Source organism: Stenella coeruleoalba, assembly GCF_951394435.1.
Source record: "Stenella coeruleoalba genome assembly, chromosome: 1".
NCBI classification, from domain to species: Eukaryota; Metazoa; Chordata; class Mammalia; order Artiodactyla; family Delphinidae; genus Stenella; species Stenella coeruleoalba.
The window spans coordinates 174,507,124-174,530,753 of record NC_137169.1 but is presented as its reverse complement, the minus strand read 5'-3'; the positions used below and the strand labels follow the sequence as shown (position 1 = coordinate 174,530,753).

Below are 23,630 nucleotides of genomic sequence, written 5' to 3'. Positions count from 1 at the left end.
CCTGGTGGAAAACGAAAGGAGACCCGCTGTTTGGTTTGCCAATACCTAATAAAATACTGAAAATTTATCAGGCAAATGTATTAATATATGCATTTAAATATAGTTATTAAAATATCTGTAGCTTTGTTTACAGCTAACATCTTATCTTTGTCCTGTATGCCCTCGTTTGTTCCCAAGAACAATCAAGGACTGAGAGAGAATAGCATCCCCTCTAGGTATAAATGAATAAATTTCTTTTGCTTCCACTCACACGTGAAAGGATTAAAACATTGTTACCCACAGCTCCATAACTTTCCCAAAGAGTAGATGCCAGGGGGCGAGGAGTTAGAGACTCTGAGTCATGCATGATCTCCACCCATCTCATCAAATAAACTACCAATATAAGTGATCCTTGTATTTGCTAACCAAGCTCACCATTTGACAAGCCCCTAGTCTGCTCCCCTCCCCCAAACCATTATCCTTAAGGTCCTCCTAGAGTTAACACTGACTCCAACCATAGTAACCTAACATTTACTTATTTCATTATTTCACATCCTCACCATCCCTCTCTTGACGGGACTACTGCGTCCAAAACTAGGTATTTTCCACCCCCGCCTTCCGCCCCCAGTGTATTTATCATTCTCACTTTACTGTTAACGAGCTTGAATAGTTAAAAAAAAAAAAACAAGAAAAAGAAAAAAACTGCCTCAGGAGCATCCCCAACGTACAACCACTTTGCCTGGGGACTCCAAAGGTTTAAAAAACGCCGCCTCGGGCCATCCACTTTTATGGCACCCTCCCTTCGCGTCTTTGCTTGTCGTTATCAGCACTGGTTAAGTGCCCAGGTTCGGATCTCGGACTAAACCTCATGATCTTCTGGCTCAGGTTCTGTGAACTGAGTCATCCTGGCACGGAGAATATTCCGTGACTCAGCAGGCCCGAAAAGGAGGATGTCAGATCCAGATAATTTCGAGTCTTTTAAAGGCAAGCTGGGGAACATAAACAACACAGTGGAAGAATTTCGCAGTGGGTCTGCGTACCCAGGGGAAAAATGTCATTCCATTCCCAGCCTTTTCACTTCCTTCCTTGCGCCTGTTAAACGACTGGTTACACTTTAATTCAGAGGCAGGAAATCGCTTCAGAAAACATTATGATGCTGCGACCAGGCCCTATATTCTCCGGGGACCACCATGTCAGCCCCCTGACACCCCGGGACCGCTCCTCGGAAAGCGCTGGAGCCGACCCCGAGCGGCAGGGGGCATTCCCGGGGCGGCCGGCTGGGACGAAGAGCCTGCGGGCAGTCCCCACCATCGATTGGGTCCCTTTGGTCCCTGGCCCGGGGTGCTGCCGGCTGGACGCAAGGACTGACACCTGGCGGGGCGGGGATCCGCGTTCTTGCGGCCCAGACCGGCGTGGGGCCCAAAGGCCGACTCCGAGCGACCTCACCCCTCCGGCGTCGCCCCTTTAAGGCCCCCTCCGTTACCCGCTCCCCTAATCCCGAGTCTTCCGGGGACTCGGCGCCAGGGAACCCTGGCATCCACCTCCCGGCTGGAAGCTGCCTCTCCGCTGCCTTCCTTTCCCTCCCGGCATGCACCGCCCTGCCGCCCCTCCCTCCCCTCTCCTCCCGCTCCCCGCCCACCCCTCGCGCCCCTCAAAGCCCCTCCCCCGCCGATTGCGCGCCGCGGGCTCGAGCGCGAGATGTCACCGCCCCCGCCGCCGCCGCCGCCGCCGCCGCCGCCGCCGCGAGTTGCCGGGGCGGACGCGCAGTCCACCGCGCGTGGAGAGCCGGGGAGCGGCTACGGGGGCCGCGGGAGCTACTGAGAGGACGCCGGGGTTGGGCTTTCTCGGCAGACCCCACCCCACCCTGCCGATCCCACCCCCTGCTCCTTCCTCCCCGGGGGCGCGCGCTCGGGTACGCGCTCGGAAGTTGGGGGTCGGTAGCGAGTGCCGGCTGTGTCCCGGGTGGGAGAGGGAGGCGCGGAGGCGGCGTGCGGGGCAGTGGTTAGCGAGCCGCGCAGTTCTCGCCAGGGGCGCCCTCCGGACCTCCTCTCCGCCGCGAGCCGCCGCCACCGCCCGTCCGGAGAGTCCGGCCACTGGGCCCCGAGGCTCAGCCCGCTGAGCGGCCTCCGAGGGACGCCGCTGCACGAGAGGAACGCGCCCGCGCTCTTGCCTTTGCCGTGGCCCAGCGCGCGGGCGGCGGGATGAGGGGCAGCAAACCGGCCGCGCCGGCGCTGCGGCCGCGGGGCGGCCTCTGGCGGGTGTTGGCTGTGCTGGCGGCCGCTGCGGCCGGCTGCGCCCGGGCAGCCATGGACGAGTGCACGGACGAGGGCGGGCGGTCGCAGCGCTGCATGCCCGAATTCGTCAACGCCGCCTTCAACGTGACCGTGGTGGCCACCAACACGTGCGGGACTCCGCCCGAGGAGTACTGTGTGCAGACCGGGGTGACCGGGGTCACCAAGTCCTGTCACCTGTGCGACGCCGGGCAGCCCCACCTGCAGCACGGGGCAGCCTTCCTGACGGACTACAACAACCAGGCCGACACCACCTGGTGGCAGAGCCAGACCATGCTGGCCGGGGTGCAGTACCCCAACTCCATCAACCTCACGCTGCATCTGGGTAAGCGGTGACAGCCCCATCCCCTACTACTGCTCATCCCCTCACCCAGTCTGCGGGGACCAAACAGCCGCGTGGTGGCTCTCTGCTCCCCAGCATGGGCCACACAGAAATTCCCTTCTCCAACTTCTAAACTAGATCTAGCACTTAACATCCCGCGAGCCAAGATGCTTCCCGCCAGCATCTCTCTCTGTTTGCTTTCCTAGTCTATAAATAACTTAGCCGGATTTTCGCCCCCTTGATTATTCGCCATTTCGGCTGTTTTGGTCCCTCTTTCCTGAAGCGTTAATCAGAACCCCCCCTCCTCACTTGTCAACCTTTAGCACTTTTATCTTGTTTAAAAGACTTTCTCTCCAGGGTTGAGGGTGATTGCTGTTTGCTGAATAAGCTAGAGAGGAAAGGGTCTAAGTTAAGGGGGTTTGAGGGGAGCAAATGACTTTACTACTGCTGTTGCCTATGTGTAATTAAAATAGAAGTTCACTTTTAAAGTTATTGTTCTTTAAAGTTGTTCAGCTTTAATTAAGGGCCACAGAGCGATTTCACTGATAATCCTGATACAGACAAAACAAAAGGAAGTATCTGCACTCACTGTAATTGTTGGGTACAGTTTTGTCCCTGAGAAAAAAGGCTCTCCTCACTGTCTTTCCTTTTGCTTTGATTCAAAGCAAGTGTAGAAGCATGTGTAAGTGACCTTTTAGCAATCAGGAAAGGGATGTATAGAAAACTTCATTGCTGAGTGGTGGACGAGGATGGACATGTTTATCCCCGAGTATTAAAAATCATGTTTGATCTGGGTCAATTTTTCTTCATCGTTGAAATATACAAACGAGCAGAATGATTCATTATTGTGTTTAACAGAGTAACATGCGTGAGAAACTGGCCTTGACGGGCAGAGCTTCAGTCCCGTTGCAGACCAGTAGCTGGTAGTAATGAACTTCCAGAGCGAACAGCGTGCCAAGCCATTCTTCTATCAAAGCAGTATAATTCTATAAGGCTAGTAACATTATTTGGGGAATCTTCGAAAGGAACGTTTGGTAGGCACATGGTTCTTTTGGTCGTGGTTTTTGTATTTTTCTTTCCACTGCTCTCTGATACATTAAATTTTATGAAAGCGTCAAGATTCTAGAGAAAGTACTTTGAAAAGTGGAGTTAAATTACTGTGTGTGGAGCAAGTTTTAGAAAAACAGTATTTAGCACCTTTGTAGTAAATATCATTTTATTTGTAGACAAGTTATTAGGAAGATGAAACTTTTCAAAAGTAAGTTCATAAACTGGAACTCTAAGGCACCTGTTTTTCAGAGGTGGAAGAAATAAACTGAGTTCAGTTTTTCAAAGGTATTGGAAACATGGAACTAAGCAGTATCTTGGAACAGGTGCCTTTCTAAAGATTCTGCAAGAGACCTAGGCCCTCCTAAGACTTTGTGGGGATGCTCTTTATCACTTTTCTCCTAAGTGTTGTATTTTTAAACTTGGCCAAGATTAGTTTTGAAACTTGTATCCAATTATTAAAAATTTTTTTTTTGTCTTTTTAAAGCTTCTGTGTTGAATTTTGAATGCCTACAGCGTCTTATTTATTTTATCTGTTTTGAAATATTAAAAATTTCAAAGCAAAAGCACAGCCTTGATGTCTCAAATGCCTGAGATTCAACTGAAAATTTCTGAATAAGAATCTCTCATTTAGGTAAAGATAGGGCTGTCAATCTGGACCTTCTCTGAATTTTCTGCTGTGAGCACTATGTAGCAAAAGGTTACTTCAGGTGATGGTAGAGGAAGGTAGATTACTCGGTGATTACTTCTCTATTACAAAGATAATGTGTTAGGTAAGATAGTATCCGTCAAGTTAGGTTGCTACTACTGGGAGGCCGATATATGAGCTTTGGGTCCTAGTGATTAAAAAGCTCGAAAGACTTTTTACTCTGAAAATGTTATATATGCTTGAACTTGTTTTGCTGAAAAATTCTTCAGTTTTTGGTAACATTCTTGCTAAATGAAGTTCATAAAACTATAGATTTAAAACTTCTAAGTAAATAAAAGTGATTTAAAATAGTTTTCATACAAATACTGTAAGAACATTTACTTGAAGATTTTTAGATAGACAATTTCTAAAAACTTGACTAGAAGTTATTGTACTTGTTGTGCCATCAGAAATGCTGTCCTGGAGGAAACTGTGTGGAGAAGATGGGGAAGGGGAGGGAGATTTGCGTGTAGTGGCGTTGATGTCTCAATCTCTCTCTCTCTCCCCTCTCTTTTTTCATGACAAGGATATATGTATTCATGAATGTTATGATCTATAACTTAACAACAGATAGGCAGGGCTTTATGTATTATTGTGTGTTTTGATATTCAGCACATTCACTCCCTAACTGCAGTTACTCCATGGGCTCTAGCTAACTAATTATTTCCCATGAATTCAAGGACCATGACTGTTTGTGCATCTATTAAATCTCCCATCCAGTTCAAATTTCACATACCCTTAAACAAGTGATGCATATTGTGCTTTGCCCTTACAGAGCATGTGAAACTGGAAGGGAGCAGTGTGAAAGAACTAGGTCTAGCCACCACTTTTGTAGCCTTCCTTTTGATGTTGAACTTTAAGCACAGTAAACTGTAAAATAAGCAAAGTCAGATCACAGTTAAGTTGTCACAAGAAATATACATATTTTGCCAGTGATCCTAAGACTTTTTTTATTGTAAAAGTAAAACATGACATAGTGAATTAAAACAGTATAATGACTAGTGAGTCTCTTCATCTCCATTTGCTAAGTTGCCGTAGAGACTGTCGCTCACAATTTTTTACGTAACCTTCCAGAAACATTTCATGCATACGCATGTATGTATAAAATTACACGATCATTTTAACTGGTACCTTTTTTGGGGGGTGAGGCATATTTTAACAGATGGCAAGTACAAATTAGGTGATTGTACCATTATCATCACTTGTACAAAAGCCAGGAAAATCAGCATTGTTTCTGTAAGCAGCCATGTCTTAAGCACCATTTACAGTTATCCAGGGTACAGGGTGCAATGTATACTTAGATATAATGAGTTAAAGTTGCTGTGGTCATCAGAACTGTATTTTCTGCCCATTGTGGAGAGAAATCTCAGCAAGGCATCCTTTTCTAAAAAGAAGTCTTTCTTTTGCCTTTCACTTCTGGATCTTCTCTCCTAACTCCTATATGAATTATTCAACTGCTTTTTAAAAGTCTGGCTTTTGTGTTTTATAATAAGTTTTATCCTTATCAGCAGAGTAGTTGATAGTAAGATTGCATCTGAGGATTTGCCTTTTATTAAACAGCCCCTTTAATTAACTTGATAGTCACTGTAGATGAAAACTTGGCAGACTGGGTGTCCAGTCTGCCAGATTGGTGTCCAAGCTCCTTATAAGCTTTAGGAACAAGCAGTGATTAAATGACACTTTTAAGCTGTATCTAAATATTGTTTTTGTGTGTCTAAATCACAATAATTGCTATATAAGGGTATTACATTTTATTCTGTTTGGTCCTCTTAGTGTGTATTTAACATGAAACAAACAGCAAATTTTTTTCCCCGGGAATATTTTTGCGAGGTAGGTTCTGACTCTGTTAGAACTCTGGTGACTTCACTGTGGTATTTGTGCACCCTGAGGGGACACTATTTTAGTTTGTCTTACAAAGGCCTGATTTACATTTTGCAGGTTTCAACTTGAGGAGTTAAGGAGCTCTTCTTTAGTGGCCAGCAGTTGGTGAACACAGTTTTATAAAGTTGCTCTTGGCTGTTTTCCTGTTCTACAATTCACTGCTTTTTCCGTAAATACCTTTTTCATGTTTCTAAAGCATTCAGAAAAACAGTTTACACATTAGGAGAAAGTTTGGAACTGTGAGCTCCCCTCCCCCCATTATTTTGTCATTGGCCACATTTGTGGGAGGGATAAAGTTTGACTATTTCAGTTCTAAATCCTTTTAGGAAGTTGGACATGCCTTTTGCTATGCACTCCTTTCCCTGTGCATACATTCTCACGTTACTCCCAGATATTCTGCAAACATATTTTAAATACCTACTGAATACGTGGTGCAGTACCTGATAGAAAGGTGTAGAAGATTGACGGTCCATTCTTCAGAAGTTTATACCCTGTTAGATGGAATTTTCATACCCAGATGTAATGCCATTACAATAATAAATCAGGAGTTCCTTTATAATACTTTACAGTTTATAAAGCCTCCAGTTTATCACTGATTAGATTTTCATAACTCAGTGAGGGAAGGCAAAGATGAGGGTCCTGAGGTTGTGATTTGCCAAAAATTATAGTGGAGGTAGGTTTTTGACTCAGTCTAACATACTAGCTCCTGCAGTTCTTCGTTTCTCTAACAAATCTCTCAAAAGAATGACTAGTTTATTCCAGGACAACTTTAAAATATCAATACAAGTTCATGTACATACTGATTCAGAGATATTAGACTCCCTTGGTTTTCCTGCTGTTCCCTCTGTTCCTTTTCACTTATGTTTCTCGATTCCTTTTTTTTTTTTTCATGCTACTCACTCTTCCTGAATGAAGTCCTCTAAATCTCAAGGCTTCCATTACTATTTGCAAATCAATAAATTCTAAATTTGTATCTTCAGGACAGCTTTTTCTCCATGTGGGACATGGTCAGTTTGCTATGTCCAGAGGCCATGTCCCAAACTAAATTCATTCCTTATGGTCTTATCCAGTTCAAAGCTGTATCTTAATGAACAGCACTACTGTTTATTCCTGAGGCTCTCAACCAATCTTTGGCCAAGAACCATGCTTCATAGGCTTTCATCAGTAAAGATTACTCTGTTTGGCCAGCAGATAGCATCCGCTGCTGGGTCTCTGGGCAGCTGTAACTCCACCACTTTCTTTCCCACCCATCCTTGCTACAATCTGCCCAAGACTCCACTTTCACTTCCTGTATCCAGCCATATGTCTCTTGGATCCTTATCTTTATATCTGCTTTACTGTAACCCCCCATGGAATTTCACCTTGATTACTGCAACAACTTGCTAACGAATTGGTGGTCTTTCTGCCTCCAGTTTTGCTCTTTCTATTCAGGCAGCCATCGCTTTGGACCGAGCAATGGTTCTAAAATGCAAATCTGATGATACCGTTTCCCAGCTAAAAATTCTGCGGTGATTCCTCAAGCCTTTAGGATAAAGTCCAGATGCCTTGGCATGGTGTATAAGGTACTTCAGGATCCGGACCTTTATAACCTCTAGGCTTATCTTTTGTCATTTCATGTGCTTGAAGGGCTGTTTCTTTGGTTTGGAACACTTCTTCCAGGTGTCATCACCTTCAGGAATCCTTCCCCAGTTTCCTTCTCCCCCTGGCCTGGATTAGGTATCCCACCCACACCACCCTGTAGGTATCTACCACAGCACTTATCACATGGTATTGTTTCTTTGCTTGTCTATCTCCACTTCTAGACCATGAGGTCCTTGAAGGCAGGGTCGGGGACTTAGTCATCTTTTTAGTTTCGTTGAATATAACTAACATTAGTTAATTGCTTGCTATGCCTCAGCACCATACAGATTCCTGGGTGTATAATGATTCTTTGGACATTGCCCTGACCTCATGGAACTTGTGGCTTAGATGTGGAGACCTAGGTCTCTAGCCTGGGGGTAGGCAAATTATGGCCCACAGACTAAATCCAGCCCTGGGCTGCCACCTATTTTTGTATGGGCGATGAGCTAAGAATGGTTTTTACATGTTTAATTGGTTGAAAAATCAAAAGAAGAAAAATATTTTATGACATGTAAAAATTATATGAAATTCAAATTTTCGTATCCATAAAGTTTTATTGAAACACAGTCAAGTTAATTTATTAACGTATTGTCTCTGGCTGATTTTGCACTAGAAAGGCAGAGTTGAGTAATTGTAACAATAAGTCCTGGCCCACAAAGCCTAAAATGTTTACTCTCTGACCCTCTACAGGACAAGTTTGGTGACCTCTGCTCTAGACCGATACGTTCAGTGTTATATAATAAGTTTTTAGGTAAAAGGTGCACACACGGGCTTCCCTGGTGGCGCAGTGGTTGAGAGTCCGCCTGATGATGCAGGGGACACGGGTTCGTGCCCCGGTCCGGGAAGATCCCACATGCTGCGGAGCGGCTGGGCCCGTTAGCCATGGCCGCTGAGCCTGCGCGTCCGGAGCCTGTGCTCCACAACGGGAGAGGCCACAACAGTGAGAGGCCCACGTACCGCAAAAAAAAAAAAAAAAAAAAAAAGGTGCACACACACAAAGCATTCACTTAACTTACCGTTTGGAGGGAGGCTGGAGGGTTTGTATCTCCACTGCTTAACAATGTGTCTGGCATAGTGTTCAGTAAGTATATGAAGAGTGAGTAAATAAATGAATGCCTGAATTATAAGAAGTCCCAAAACACTGCACATTAATTTATATTCTTCTCAGTAACACTTTTGAACTTGCGTTTATTTTTATCAGTGCCATCTCTCCATTTTTTTGAGATTTATGCCACTGTGAATGTGGTACCTGGTTGTTTTATTTCTGTAGCTTTATAAAAAAGTACTAAGTTGGGTATGGAACTGATATGGAATTGAAAGATCTGTGACTGTCCTTTTTTGGTGTAAAAATTAGGCTTTTATATGATTTGAAGTCAGCTGGATAAATTTTATGAGTAAACTACTTGCTCAGGTTTGAATCTCACATGTGAATATGTTTCTGAAATTTTAATGTTAATGTGTGTTTTTCTTTAGAAATGGACATAAATTTTATTTTAAAATATATATTCACATGTTTGTTGTTGAAATAGACTCTAAAAGGGTATTATTAAGCAGTTGTGGAGAAGGGTTGCAGTGAAACATCTTATTTGCTTATTGTGTGTGGCATCATTTTTAGTTTATTTAATTCATTATTGGTACACTCAGGAGACTGGCATACTGAGGTATGCCTTCTCTGCAGGATAGTGAAGAACCACATTAAAGTGGTTAGACAGATGAATAATAACCACTTATTTGTCTAGATTTAACAGGCAGCAGAACCAACAGATGCTTCTTTCCTTGTTGCTTGTTTCCAGCTATACTTAATGGACAGCTCTACTGCTGGTCTGTTTGAGTTTTAGGGAAAAGTGTCAAAGTTTAGAGCAGAACTGTTTGTTTATTTTTACTGCCCAAAATTCCAGAGAGGATTTTTTAAAATAAGGGATTAATCTGTCCCTTATCTTAAATTGTCAAAGGATAAAATTTCAAGATGACTGTGTGCCGGTTCTATTACTTTGCCTGTTTCTTGCCCTAAGATTTGTAAGAGGGCCTTGCTAAGATTTGCAAGCATCTCCTTTCTTCTAAAATGATAAAGTTAGATGTTGGCTCATTTGGGCCTAAAGCGGACAGCTTGCTAAATGGGGTTAGCAGAAAACTCATTTACAGAAATGTCACTGAGGTTTTAGAGTATTGTGCCAGACTGTGGTGACACTAATTAAGTACATCTGCTTTTCTTTCCATGGGCTCTTCCAGGAGGCCAGCCTAAAATAACTGGGTCCAGTCAGCCTGGTGCCCTATGCAGCTACATATTCATGAAATAAAATAAAGCAGACTTATCTCTTTCTTAGACAATGGCGCTCTCAGATCTTTTGTGGCAAGGCTGGGAGATGAATTAGGGGATTTACATTATTTCTTTTAAAACTTTAGGAGTTTTAGTCCCTCAGCTCCCTCCTTTTACTCTTTGTTTCCGACTGCATGGCTGCTTCCTATTATATTGCAGTCAACATTGGATTTTTGCTGTATCGTCTTGTTTTGTGTGGTTTTTTTTTTGTTATTTTATCTTCTTTTTGTTTTGGAAGTTTTTGGAAATAAGGATTCAGAATCAACCTTCACATTTTAAAAAAATTTCTTGAAATAAAAAATACAAGTGGTATTGTATAGAGTTACTCTATTGTATAGAGTATAGAGTTAGGGACTCAATGAATTTTGTTCGTGATGATAAATCACATTGTATGTGAAGGTTTCTGCTAACCAGAGCGATTGCCCAAGGCAGTGACTACAGAGATGCCTGTCAGTGTTTTCAGAGACACAGCTAGTAATCAGTCTTTTTTTTTTCTCCTTTATAGTTCCCACTTTACGTTCTGCATCTTGACCTGCATGGAGGTTACAAAGGTGTATACATATGTACAGATTCAGAGCTGTACATTTAATATTTGTGTACTTTGTTGTATCTAAATTATTCTTCAAATTAGAAAAAAAGAATGAAAAGTTTCAACCTACTAAAATACAAAGAATAAATAGGTGATTTTGTTAGTTTGGGGTACGATTTTGGTTTAAAATAGGAGAGCACAGACTCTAAGACATAATCATCTACGTTCTATTTCTCGTACGGTCTTTCTACCCTACCAGCAGTTGCTGGCATCAGTAGGCATTCAGAAATGTTTTTTGAGTGAAGGGACACAAAACAAGCCAACCAGCTGATTTTCATTGAGGTATCAGCTGATTTTACTTGAAGTACCTACAGAGTGCTTTCAGAAAAGCATTCAGGTGAGCTTCCTGGTAAGTCTCAGGAAGTGGAGTGTGGGCAGGTGTACAGGAAGAGCAAGTTCTCTTTGCTCTTCTCATGACTGCCTTTAACCAGGTGATGGATTTGGTTGGTGCTTAGTGGTTTGAAGTGATAAATGGTAAGTTTGTGTTTTGGGGGGCAGGTTTAGAGAGTTCTCTAAGAATGTCCCTGTGGCATGTGCTTTTGTTACAATGTCTGGTTTTTGTAAAACTTGTTACTTAAATTCTACAGTGAAAACAAAATATTCCACATATTACATAAAATGTATAATGTGAAGACCCCATCTTCCTTCCTTTGACATGTTAGTGGCTTCTTCTCATTGATAGTGGCTTCTTCTCATTGAGCCTTTCAGAAATAATACATCTGGGGCTTCCTTGGTGGCAGTGGTTAAGAATCCGCCTGCCAATGCAGGGGACACGGGTTCGATCCCTGGTCTGGGAAGATCCCACATACCACGGAGCAGCTAAGCCTGTGCGCCACAACTGCTGAAACCCGCGCACCTAGAGCCTGTGCTCTGCAACAAGAGAAGCCACCACAATGAGAAGCCCATGCACCACAACAGAGACCCAATGCAGCCAAAATTAAATAAATAAATAAATTTATTTTAAAAAAAGAAATAAGTCTGAAGCTTGAAGTGTGTTGTGTGGCTTTCTTAGAGAAGTGTATGAAATTTTGTGAAGTATTTCCAACTAAGTGAAAAGACCTACCCACTCAAAATGAGGTGAGCCTGTTTGATTGTGATTTTTAATTAGTTAGTTGGCAAAGTTCTTTTGTAAATAAAATTCTTACTTTGCTGAGAAAATTCTTCTCTTATGGGCATTGTAATATGGAATGTGTAGGTAATATTGTTGAAACACTTTTTTTATCCTCAGGTGATTTGTAATGTGTTTTGAGGGGATAAGACAAAAACACTCATGTACAGACAATCAGTGGGAGAATATAAGCACAGTAAACATAATTCAGTTGAAACTTTTTAAAGTGCTGAGGGAATACCTGTAAAGCACTTTGAAGAGTGTCGATGGCAGTCACCCAGGAAAAGCTTCTTGGGTCTTGAAGAGTGGTAGACATGAATGGAGGACTTTCCAGGAAGGGTGATTTGTTTGAATAAAGATCTAAGAGTAACCAGATAATGGTGAAGGCATTGTTTGCTTTCCATGGAGTAGTAGAGACTTGGAGGATGGGTTCTGAGGAGATGCGGATTGTGAAAACTGGGCAACAAAAGAAAGTAAATTTCCTTTCGTTGAGCACCCCTCGGTTGCCTCTTTGAATCCTTAAAACAATCTTGAGAACTACTGTGACCCCTATGGATAGTAATATGACTGGTGACTGCTGAGGTAGAACAGGTTGAATTTAGGTTGGAATTCAGACCTGTTGTGGATAGGTTATGCACTTGCCACTCTGCCATGTTAGAACAAGCCTGGTAAGTGACGGAGACCTGTAGAGGACCTTTAATTAGGAAGTGAAATGAAAGTATACCAAACCAAAGGACTGAGTCTGGTTTCTCTGACAGATCTCTGCTTGAGCTCTGGATTTGGAGTGCTTCTTTTAAAAAGATCTTTGCACTTATTTGTGAAGAACAGAGGATTGTTAGCAATGGGAAAATACTAGGTTTTGGGTACTTATACTAGTTATATATTTAGCTGTTAACGCTTCTAGGAATTTCTAAGGAATTTATTGAATTTCAGAATGAGATTCTGTGTTTTGTCAGTGTCTAATGATAGGAAAAGTGTACCACATACCCTGTTTCCTGAAGGGTGGTCAGGGGAACGCCACCTTATCTCCTTTCTGCCTTATCCATGACTCCTTTCTGGTTGTTGAGAATGGCTGAGTTAGTTCAGTTGCTTACTTTATCTGACATCCTTAAAGATAAGCCTGTCAGGGCCATCTCCAGGTTCTACTTCGTTTCCTCTGCTTCAAGTAAATTCTGACTCTTACTTGGTGGCCTTTTTGTTGTTCAGGTTTGCTAACTGAAAGGTGTAACCACCTTTTATTGATTGATAAATAACTACTGTGGTCCCAGGAGGTTTCTTTGTCACTGTTTCAGCTTTCAGGCTTGGAAGTGACTTCCTTCACTTTGATTTCTGTATATGTTAGTTTGTAAATCTACAACTCTGTCTATCTATCTTATCTGTGTATCTATCATTCACTCTTTATCTCCTTAGTTTCCCCAGAGCATTCCTGAGCCAAGGTTCAATCAGCGGACTCCTAGATATCTTAAAATTTTAAAAAAGAAATTTTTTTTTGCTTCCTCTCTGAAGAAGGGGGTTCCCACTTAGATTTTGTATTTTGGGTTTCTCCCCCAATGCATACTACCTCCGCTTCTACCACTCAATATTAAGTATTATTGAATCACAATCCTCCTTTCTTTACAGACCTGCTTTGTCCACATTGCATTTCTGTGATACATGTGGTTACATCATCACATCCTAGTGACTGATGGTATTTAAATGCACATGCTCAATTTTATTTCTTATGGGAAGAATGGCACCCACTGCTACATTTGAGGCCGAGTATTGGGCTTAAAATGCCCCCACCCCTTTTGCCAGTTGGTAAAATACAGAAGCATCAGTATTTTCTAAGGGCTTTCCCATCAGCTTTCTTCAAAGAGAATAAAAGGATCTTAAGTCTTTCCAAGAGAAGAGCTTCACGGTTTTTGAGAAGGGGGTCATGACAGCTTGATGAAAATGAGTTGAACAGCTTTTCTTGAGCTCTCTGTTCATTGGCAGGGACTCTGGCAGCAGCAAATCCTGATTAGAAGCAGGAACGGTCTGCACAGATGTTCTCAAAATCTGAGATCATCTTATTATCAGAAACTATTAAGAAATAAGTTATAGTAGCTTGGCAATGTAAAATGATTAGATCTAGGAATGGATTTTGTTTTCTGACCCTATCCTGTACAACATTTAGACCTTTAGTTTTCTGGAATGTTGGCATCTCTGGACTTTTGAATATGTGGCTAACTAGAATAATTTTGGAGTTGGAAGGAAACTTAGGAAAGTTTAAACTGTAAAAAATATGTTTTAGGGATGGGTCCTGGTTTAATTTACTTAATCTCTTACCAAAGAAGTTAGGGTATAGTTGCCTTGGTTTAGCAGTTTATCTGTGCTTCAGTGTTGCTGTTCCTCCCCTAGTGGTTCCTTCTCCTATGGACCTTATCCTGATAGGACTGGTGACTTGTCCTGTTGTTTTGGTGTCACTAAGTTTTTATTTTTTTAAATGAAAAAAATTGTTTTTCATTAAAAAAATTTTAAATACATTTATTTATTTTTAGCTGCGTTGGGTTTTCGTTGCTGCGTGCAGGCTTTCTCTAGTTGCGGTGAGCAGGGGCTAATCTTCATTGCGGTGCACGGGCTTCTCATTGCCGTGGCTTCTCTTGTTGTGGAGCACGGGCTCTAGGCGTGCGGGATTCAGTAATTGTGGCATGAGGGCTCAGTAGTTGTGGCTCGCGGGCTCTAGAGTGCAGGCTTAGTAGTTGCGGTGCACAGGCTTAGTTGCTCTGTGGCATGTGGGATCTTCTCAGACCAGGGTTCGAACCCGTGTCCCCTGCATTGGCAGGTGGATTCTTAACCACTGTACCACCAGGGAAGTGCTAAGTTTTTAGATTATTACTATTATTTAAATGCCAGATCATGATCTGGTAGAGATGAGCATCCTGAAATTTTCACTGAAGTTGTGTTCTTTTTGGAGGTGGGAAGAAACACAAGGCTAAAGGTGAATATTGTGTGGGAGAGACAGTTGGAAACGGAAGAGCAATTGTCTACTTTAATTGTTTTGGTCATGTGGTTACCCCTTCATGGTAAAGGGGTCACGTTCTGTGGGGTTGAGCGTCTAGGATTAACTTTCAGAGTGTCTCTATACATAGTTGTGAATTTATAGTGAGTATTTTAGATAAGTTCATGGGATAGAAAGTCTATCGAATACCAAATTCTTACAACTCTATTACAGATTATGAAAGTTTGTGAGACCATCTGTAATGCAGTTGTAATAAAATTTGTTTACTTTATCAGGATTGCTTTAGGGGCTGAAGCTGGTTTTTTTTTACTACTGTTTTCAGCATTTTTGCTGCTTGGCAAGAAATAAGTTAGCATCAACTCCTGGTGCAATAAGAATCATTCAGTTTTGCGGCCATTCTGATAAAGCTTTGGTTTTATACTTATGCCCACTTTAAAGTTCTTATATCCTGGCACAAGGCATGGATGGTAAATCTAGGGTATCAGAAATAGACTGATTCTGGATATTAACATACTTTCCAGATGTTTGGAGAATGTAAGCTTGTTTTCTTTGCCTCTTTTTGTGTGTTCTTCTGTGTGTATCTATATCTGTGCTTCCCTGTGTTTTTATAGGAAAACCTCTTGGGGAAGGGGGAATCTGCTTTTTGGACTGGGAAATAAAATAAGTATTAAATTTTTGGGGTGAAACCTTTGAGTTGGTAGTGCCATTGCTGTGAGAGAAAGGAGAGGCAGCTTTGTTCCCATAACGGAGACTGTTAGGAAGGCTGGTGTTGGGGCGAGACTCTGTGGAAGTAACTAAAAAGACTTCTTCACATCTCCAGTGATTTTCAATTATGAAATGGACCACGAATGCTCTGAATCAGCAGCCTTTTAACCATGCCTGACTAAATAGACCTTGTTTTTGAAATTCACAGCAGTGTCAAGATCCCTGCTGTCTTTTTGTCCATCCTGCTAACGCACAGCTGTTTTTGTTCATGGATCATTTTGTGTTCAACTGCCTGGTTACTTCCTCAGGTCCCTTTTATGGTGAATAATGGACACATGGGGGTTTGAACACCCAAGTGTGTGGTTATTCAAACAGGAAGTCTCGAGGAAGCACAGTAACCTTGTCAGAGGGACAAAAGGTGGAACGGGAAAGGGCATTGATGATTTTAGGCTTAAAACATCTGCAGGGAAACATCTGACAATTTCTGAGATATGGACATTCTGCAGCTTACAAAAGGGATGGTTTATTTGGAACTTGTTTCATTTTTTCCAAACATTTGGAGTCTTAAGCCCTAATCCATGACATAGAAATGGAGGTGAAAAGAGAAGCAATGTGGCATCATTGGCATTAAAAACAGGAAGGAAGCTCTGTGGGTCTTGGAAAGAAGGTGCAACAACTCATCTTTACCAGAGGTAACAATGAGGCTGTATACAGGAGCAAGCAAACGGGTTGGATTTGACAGGGACTGCAGGAGCTGATGTGGTTGGGTTGGATTAAAAGATGATTTTATACAGAGCCTATGATTATTGAGCACTGGAAGAATATGAGATAAAGAAGAATGTGAGTTGTACATAAAAAGCGTGTAGTCTAGTGGGAGAGCGAGCATGTGTATATCAACAAATATACTCTGAGACAAAATATAAAGTGCTGTAAAAGAAGGATAAAAATTCCATGTGACTGCAAAGAACTGATTGTAGCTGGTCAAGATAAATGACTTCCCAGAACATTTATCTGGTGACCTTTCAGATTTCTACCAACCTTGAGATTCTTTGATTATATGATGGAGGATTTGTTAGAACTGGTCAAATAAATCCTGATTTTAGATTTAAAAATGAAAATTACATCTGAAAGTTAAAGAAGGGTGTAGCACTGCATTGACAGCAGTTCATATGATGATGCAAATGCTAAAGAAAAGATGTCAGTTTTTGGCTTAATTAGTGGAAGCAGTGGTATTCAGAGGAGTACTAGATATGTTCATTGTGTGATTGGAACTCTGCCCTTAAGTTCCAGGCATAGTAAACATGTTCAGACAGCATGGGCGCTACATCTTCTTGATTCCTTACTTTGTTTATTTGGTTACCTTCTAATTGTCCTTCAGAACTCATGGCAAATTTCAGTTTCTCTGGGAAGATTTTGATATCTAATTCCTCCTGCCCCTCCATAGCATTTGCTGTCATGTTGTTCAGTGCCCATACATTCATTCATTTCTAAAAATCACTGACCATATTACATGCCTGTGATGTGAGAGGTGCTAGATTGTATTGTTTTGTTCTCCCCCCCAGACTGAATTCATTGAGGATAAGATGAATTTATTGATTTCTTAATTCATTCACCTAACAAATATTTATTAGTGCCTGTTATGTAAAAGGCACTGCAAAGTGCTGGAAATGGGACAGACAGGAAGACCTAGAGCTTAACTTCTGGGTGAAAAGCATGCAGAACAGAGGACCTGCCCAAGGAGGGTTCCCTTGGCTTTCTTTTTTACGTTGGCTTATATATTCCTAGTGTGTAGCATAATACCTTTCATTTAGTAGTGGGTGCTCAAAAGTTTGCTGAATGAATGAATTCCTATTTCTGTGAGGCTACAGCCCCAGAATGCAGATGAGGGTGAGAAATGGCAGTTTTGTTTAGATTTTCCCAAGATGGAGTTTGCCTATTACATAGGGTTATTGAAATTGGACAGGTGGAGTGGGATGGCTAGTCCATGATGTAGCTTCCTCACCAGTGTTGTTAGGTAAAAACTAAGCCATAGTAGTAAAGAGCCCCAATGATAAAGTAGTTCAAGAAACATAGAGGTTTCTCTTTCATGTGGTAGTCCTGAGTGAGCAGCAAGGTAGCTCTGATCCACACAGACATTCTGGGGCCCAGGGTCCTTTCATCTTCATGATTTGCCATCCCTTAGGGTGCTGTCCTCCTGTGTGTGGTTGAAGCTGAGTGATAGCTACCTCTGTATTACAAATGGGAAGATGCTGCTGAGGAGTGTATGCCTAACTTTCAAGACTGAGACCCGACAGAGGTCCACATCGTTGTATCATCTGCCACTGGAGAGCATTTAGTCACCTGGCCACTCATATATGCAGTGGAGGCTGGGAAGTGTAGTCTGGCTGGGCAACCTTGTGCCCAGCCACAAATCTGTTACAGTGATGGAGGGTGGCGGGGAGGGGGACTGGTTTTGGCAGATGGCTCTGGCATGCCAACCCTCTACTGTGGTATTGTGCCTGCCAGTTCCTGTGCTGGAGAATCCTCTCTTTCCTGAGTTTTGGTCTTCCTGAAGTACCTTCTTCAGAGGATCCCATTCTGTGGCTAGCAGTTTTAGGAAGTGGATCTAGAAAAACTAGCAAACATGCTCTCTGTAGACCTTCACACCCTAGGACTTCAGGAGTAGAGCCTCTGAAGAAAAGGGGTGCACGCTCGTCCTGCTCTTCTCAGTGTGCACCATTCACTCCCTTCCTTTGCACAATTCATTTTATTCTGAGACTACCGGGTTTCATTCCCATGATCCCCTCCTGACACTGAGCTCTCACTATGTTAGTGTTGGGTACTTACACCGACCGGCTCTGTATCAGATTCATCTCGGAGGAGCACATCCTTGCAGAATCATTAAGTCTTGATTTACTTGACAGTAGTGATCATGTTTACCTTCCACTGTGATGGATGAATCAAAGCTGTTTTAAAATCCAGATGTGTTTCAGAAACAAGAACTCCAGAAGTAGTAAAACAGTGCCTATTGTTTGTACCACTTACTGGTCACTTGAACATACAGTCTTGTTCTGGAATCTTTTTTAATGTGTATTTATCTTTTCCTTCAATATGAATTGAGTTCATTGAGGGCAGGAGCTGTATTTTAAACATTAATTAGGTCAGAGACTTAACAGCCAGGTCCTCACTATCTCTGCGGTGAAATGTATTCATACTTTTATGAATTAAGGGCTGATTAAAGGCTATAAGGGCCTCACACTAGTTTAAGTCACGTTTTGTTGTCAGATATCATGAAAATCCTCTGCTGTTTAGAAATTTTTGGATATAGAATCACAGATAAAGGATTATGGACTGTATCACATTTGATTATATGTTATACCACTTTTACAGATAGTGATAATAGAACTACTAAAGACTATGTAAAAATTTGGCACATAATAGGCATTTGATAAATTGGTTATTATCTAAATGATTGAATAAAAGTCCATTTAATAGGAACTTATATTTCATTGAAAGGGTGCATTTTAACAGCTGTATTTTAAGACGATTTGAGTGGATGGGTTATTAAATTATGGTAAGAGTATTTAGAATTCCAAATAGAGCATTAGATAAATGTTTCAAAGAAGTAGTTTATTTTTTTGTTTGTTTGATGGTTTTTTGTAGAAATGCAGTTTCATCTCCAATGCCTCTGTTAGGAACCTGGCTGCATTAAAGCCATTTCATTTGAGATACTTTTTGAATTGGAAGTTAATTCTGATTTTCTTCTTGTTCCTAGAAGCATATGATTTCAGTGATGTCTGTGTCCTTACTCTCTCCACACTTTATGCATCTCCCTCCCTATCTACCTACTTATCACAGCTTTTTTTTCTTTCTGTCCAGTTGCTTTAAATCAGCAATAAATCAGTGTCTCTAGGAATCTTTAAAGAATCACTTGTATTGAGAATGACTATATAAATGGTTATAAGTGATTGCTTTTGCCTCTAGGGTTCTCTCAGCTTGGATTTTGCTTTCTAAAAGATTGTGGTCTCCTTGAATGGACATCATTTTTCTTAGACTCATTGTCTTTATTTGCTCAGAGTCCTTTGCCATCACCCTTTGCCTAAATATATATCATGTTGTCCTCTGTGCTTTATCACCCCAGTTTCTTTTGGAAGGAAATTGCCTTCTCTAAAAATGCTTTTCCACATTCTGGAAGTGTGAGACAGTAGCGCTTATTGTGTCCCTCCTTGGTCAGTTGAGCATATCATCTTGTTCTGGAGTCTTTTAAATGTGTACTTATTTTGTTTCTTCATATGAGCTCATTGAGGACAGGAGCTATGGGTCAGCAACTTAGAGCTAGGTACTTGACTTGTGAAATCATAGGCATATGAATATTCTTCGATTGTCTTGAATCAGAAAACTCAGTTCTGAACTCATGAGAAGCATAGGGCTAAATTCAATAAATATGTCCAGACTTTTTGGAAAAGTGTTTGGAAGAGGTGTGTTTACTGATCTTTGGAGAAAGTCCACAGAGCTGCTTTCTCAAAATTTAAGACATCATCCTTGTTGTGGACAGTAAAAATAGAAGGCCTGTCTGTTTGTTCTGATGAACTTTCTTTTCAGAACTGAAGAATAGCTGAGACCAACCATGGATTTGTTTCTTTTTGAGAAGCCTTGTGCTCCTTTCCAGGATCCACGATGCCAAGTTAAATACCTTTCTTTTTTTAGGAGAGCAGAGTTTCTCAGACTGAAACTTTTAAGAGTTTCTGTTTCGCCAAAGATAGAGCACTTTAAAGTAGGTGTTTAAATTCCTTCTTCGTATCGTTTGAAGGTTATTACAGTGTAATACTTATAAATTCTTAATACTAATTGCCAGTGAATCCGGGGATTATTCCTCAAGGAGGAAATCCTGTTGTCATCTAGGCTCGTGGTCCTCCAGTACTCACCAATAACAAATAGAATCATCTGTGGAGTTTTTTTGTGTGTTTTATTTTGTTTTGATATACATATGGTCAGCTGTGGATTACTGTGAGATGTTGTTTTGCACTTACAGGTAAATGCAAGATAAAATAGATAATTACGTTGTTTGTGCAGCAGATACTCTGTTTTAGTGTACAGAAATCTGGAGTAGAAGTGAACACTTCTCTGTGAAGTATTTGAGTAGCTCTAGGAGGATTTCTGCCCACCCTCCCACCCTTAGGTATCCACTACCCTGTGTTTTATGTTTTATTCCCTTGCTTTTAAAAGAGAGTAGTTTATCATCTCTAGACAATGTATTGCTTGCTTTTGAGCTTTATAAAAATGGTTTGTATAGTCATCAGTACCTTGCTTTGTTCACTCAGTACATTTCTAAGGTGTAGTTGTAATTCCCTGATTTCCATTCCTGTGTAGTATTCTATTGTGATTATACTACAGATAATTTAAGGATTATTCTGCTGATGGATTTTTTTGGTTGTTGTCATGATGAAAAGTATTCTGTGAACATTCTCACATGTGTCTCCTGTTGCTTATGTGGGAGTCTCTTTAACTGGCTTGCTGGATCATAATGAGTGTCTTCATTTTTATGAGAGAATGCAAATTGTTTCCCAGAGTGGTTGTGCCTGTTTAGATGCTCACCAGCAGTGTTAATGGAACGTTGATCCACATTTCGTATTGTTAGAATTCTTAAATTTTGCCCATTTGATGGTGTAAAATTATATCTCAGTCATTTTATTTATAAGGGCTAATCTTTTTTTTTTTTTTTTTTTGCGGTACGCGGGCCTCCCACTGTTGTGTCCTCTCCCGTTGCGGAGCACAGGCTCCGGACGCGCAGGGTCAGTGGCCATGGCTCACGGGCCCAGCCGCTCCGCGGCATGTGGGATATTCCCGATCCGGGGCACGAACCCGCGTCCCCTGCATCGGCAGGCGGACTCTCAACCACTGCGCCACCAGGGAAGCCCAGGGCTAATAGCTTTTCATGTATTTATTGGTCTTCCATATTTCCTCTCCTGTAAAATGTCTCTTCATGTTTTTTGCTCATTTATTGATTTGCCTGTTTATTGATTTGTAGAGTTCTTCCTGTATTCTTGATACTAATCCTTCATCAATTATGTATTATCCATATCTTCTACCAGTGTGTGATTGTCTTTTTATATTCTCTATGATAGCTTTTGGACAGAATTTCTTCATTTTAATGTGTTAATTGATTTGTGTGTTGTCTTTATCTCCTAGGACAAGTCCCTTTCAAACTTATTCTTCTATTTTAGAAATATTCTAGCTGTCCTTGGGCCTTCGCTCTTACACATCAATTTTAGAATGAGGTTGTCAGGTTCCCCAGTAACCTCTATTTAGATCTTGATTGAAATTGCATTGACTTTAGGCATCCATTTGGGTTGAATTGACATCTTGAAAATTTCAAGTCTTTCTGTTCATGAGCATAGTATAATTTAGGCCTTCTTTAATGAATTCCAGTAATGTTTTATAATTCTGTCCATGTGAACCTTGTCCTTTTTCTGTTATAATTATTCCTGGGCACATTTTTGTTGTTGTTATTTTAACTTTTTTTTCTAAATTACATTTTCTATGTCTTTGTTGCTGGCATATAAAAATGTAACTGTTTTTTATATATTGATCTTATACCCTTTGCTTAATTCTCTTCTTAATTCTAATTACTTGTCTTTAGACTCTTTCGGTTTTATATGTAGACAGCCATCATCTGTAAATAATAACAGTTTCGTTTCTTCCTACTGACCCTTAATTCTTTTATTTATTTTTTCTTTTCTTTGCTGTCTACAGCAGTATACAAAGTTCCTGTTTAAACATTCCCCTTAAGTACTATGATTTTTATAAAGCTTTGCTAATTTGATAGATGAGAAATGTTTTTATTTTAGGTTGCATTTCTTTTGTAATTGTTGAGGCTATTTTTTATTCTGTTGCATAATATTTATTTCTATAAGCTACCTCACTTCCTTTTTTTGTAAAGAGATACGGTATTAATACAAAATCTTTTTAGCTTAGTTTCTATTTTGGTATTTAACCACTCTAAGGAATGTTTTGGCTACAGGTTACAGTGAATTAAAATAGTTCAAATTTGGGAATTCCCTGGCATCCCAGTGGTTAGGACTCTGCGCTTTCACTGCTGAGGGCCCAGGTTCAATCCCTGGTCAGGGAGCTAAGATCCCGCAAGCCACGCAGTGCGGCCAAAAAAAAAAAAATTAGCTCAAATTTAGTAATATACAGTTATTACTCACCTCTTTGGTAAAGTAGTCACCAAATTAGTTGTTATTCATACTGTTTGGCCTAAGTAGTATTTTGGATAATGAAAACATTGCTACTTATAAAATACACTGAAGACTTGATTAAAACATTTGTTTCTCTAAAAAACAAAGCAGACTGTCTCAGTGGCACCTCCAGGAAGCACTGATAAAGGGACCTGGGTTTTAAATTTGTCTTCCTAACTGAATCACCCTTGACTTCAGAGTTTGATAAATTTCTCAAGCTCCTGAGATGTGTTAGGCCAGTTGTCATGGTTTTGCTATATCATTAATGTGGGTCATATACTTTAAGCTCTTTTCCCCTCTTTAAACAGCAGCTCCAAGAAAAAGAAAAAGCTCCGAAAGCTATCCCAGGGAAATTAGAATGGACATTTCCCTAGTAGGGCATAACTTACAGAGATATTTGCCAGCCCATCCCCTATAGCCCAATAAAAATAAAAACAAATTCATGAGTCAAATAAATAAATAAATAAATAAATAAATAAACTGTCTTAATACACTTTGAAACCTTATTTATAATCTGAGAGGTGGATTGGATTTAGAGGTTTTGGAACAAGGAATGGTGAATCTATGGGAATCTGTAGAAAGATTGTCTTGTACAATGTAAAATGTGATAAATCTGAAGTTTTTTTAAGTTCTTGGGATAGATAAGCCTCATGGATTCAGCTGTAAACCCCGGAGAGGTGGCCCTCAGAGGAGAGTGTGGTACTGTCCCTTTAGGGGTATGTAATAGACAGCAGGCAGAGGGGGTGAAGTGGGGAGGGGAGGCTGTCCCACAAAGCAAAGAAGTGCCCAAATCCTGCCCAGCTTTGTGATTTCTCATGGGACATTTATGCTATTAAAAACCCAGTCATAAATATCTGAGCCTAGAATGTAACTTTGCCTTTATACA

General features: G+C 41.1%; 1 protein-coding gene across 1 annotated transcript in view; it reads left to right on the top strand.

Moving 5' to 3' along the window:
* Nucleotides 1–1,698: 1,698 nt before the first annotated feature.
* The window catches only part of LAMC1 (laminin subunit gamma 1), a 124,174-nt gene continuing 102,242 nt past the window's right edge, over nucleotides 1,699–23,630 (top strand). Inside the window, exon 1 of the mRNA XM_079945582.1 lies at nucleotides 1,699–2,595. Coding sequence (XP_079801708.1) covers nucleotides 2,181–2,595 — 415 coding nt within the window. The 5' untranslated portion in view covers nucleotides 1,699–2,180. The remainder of the gene's footprint in view (nucleotides 2,596–23,630) is intronic.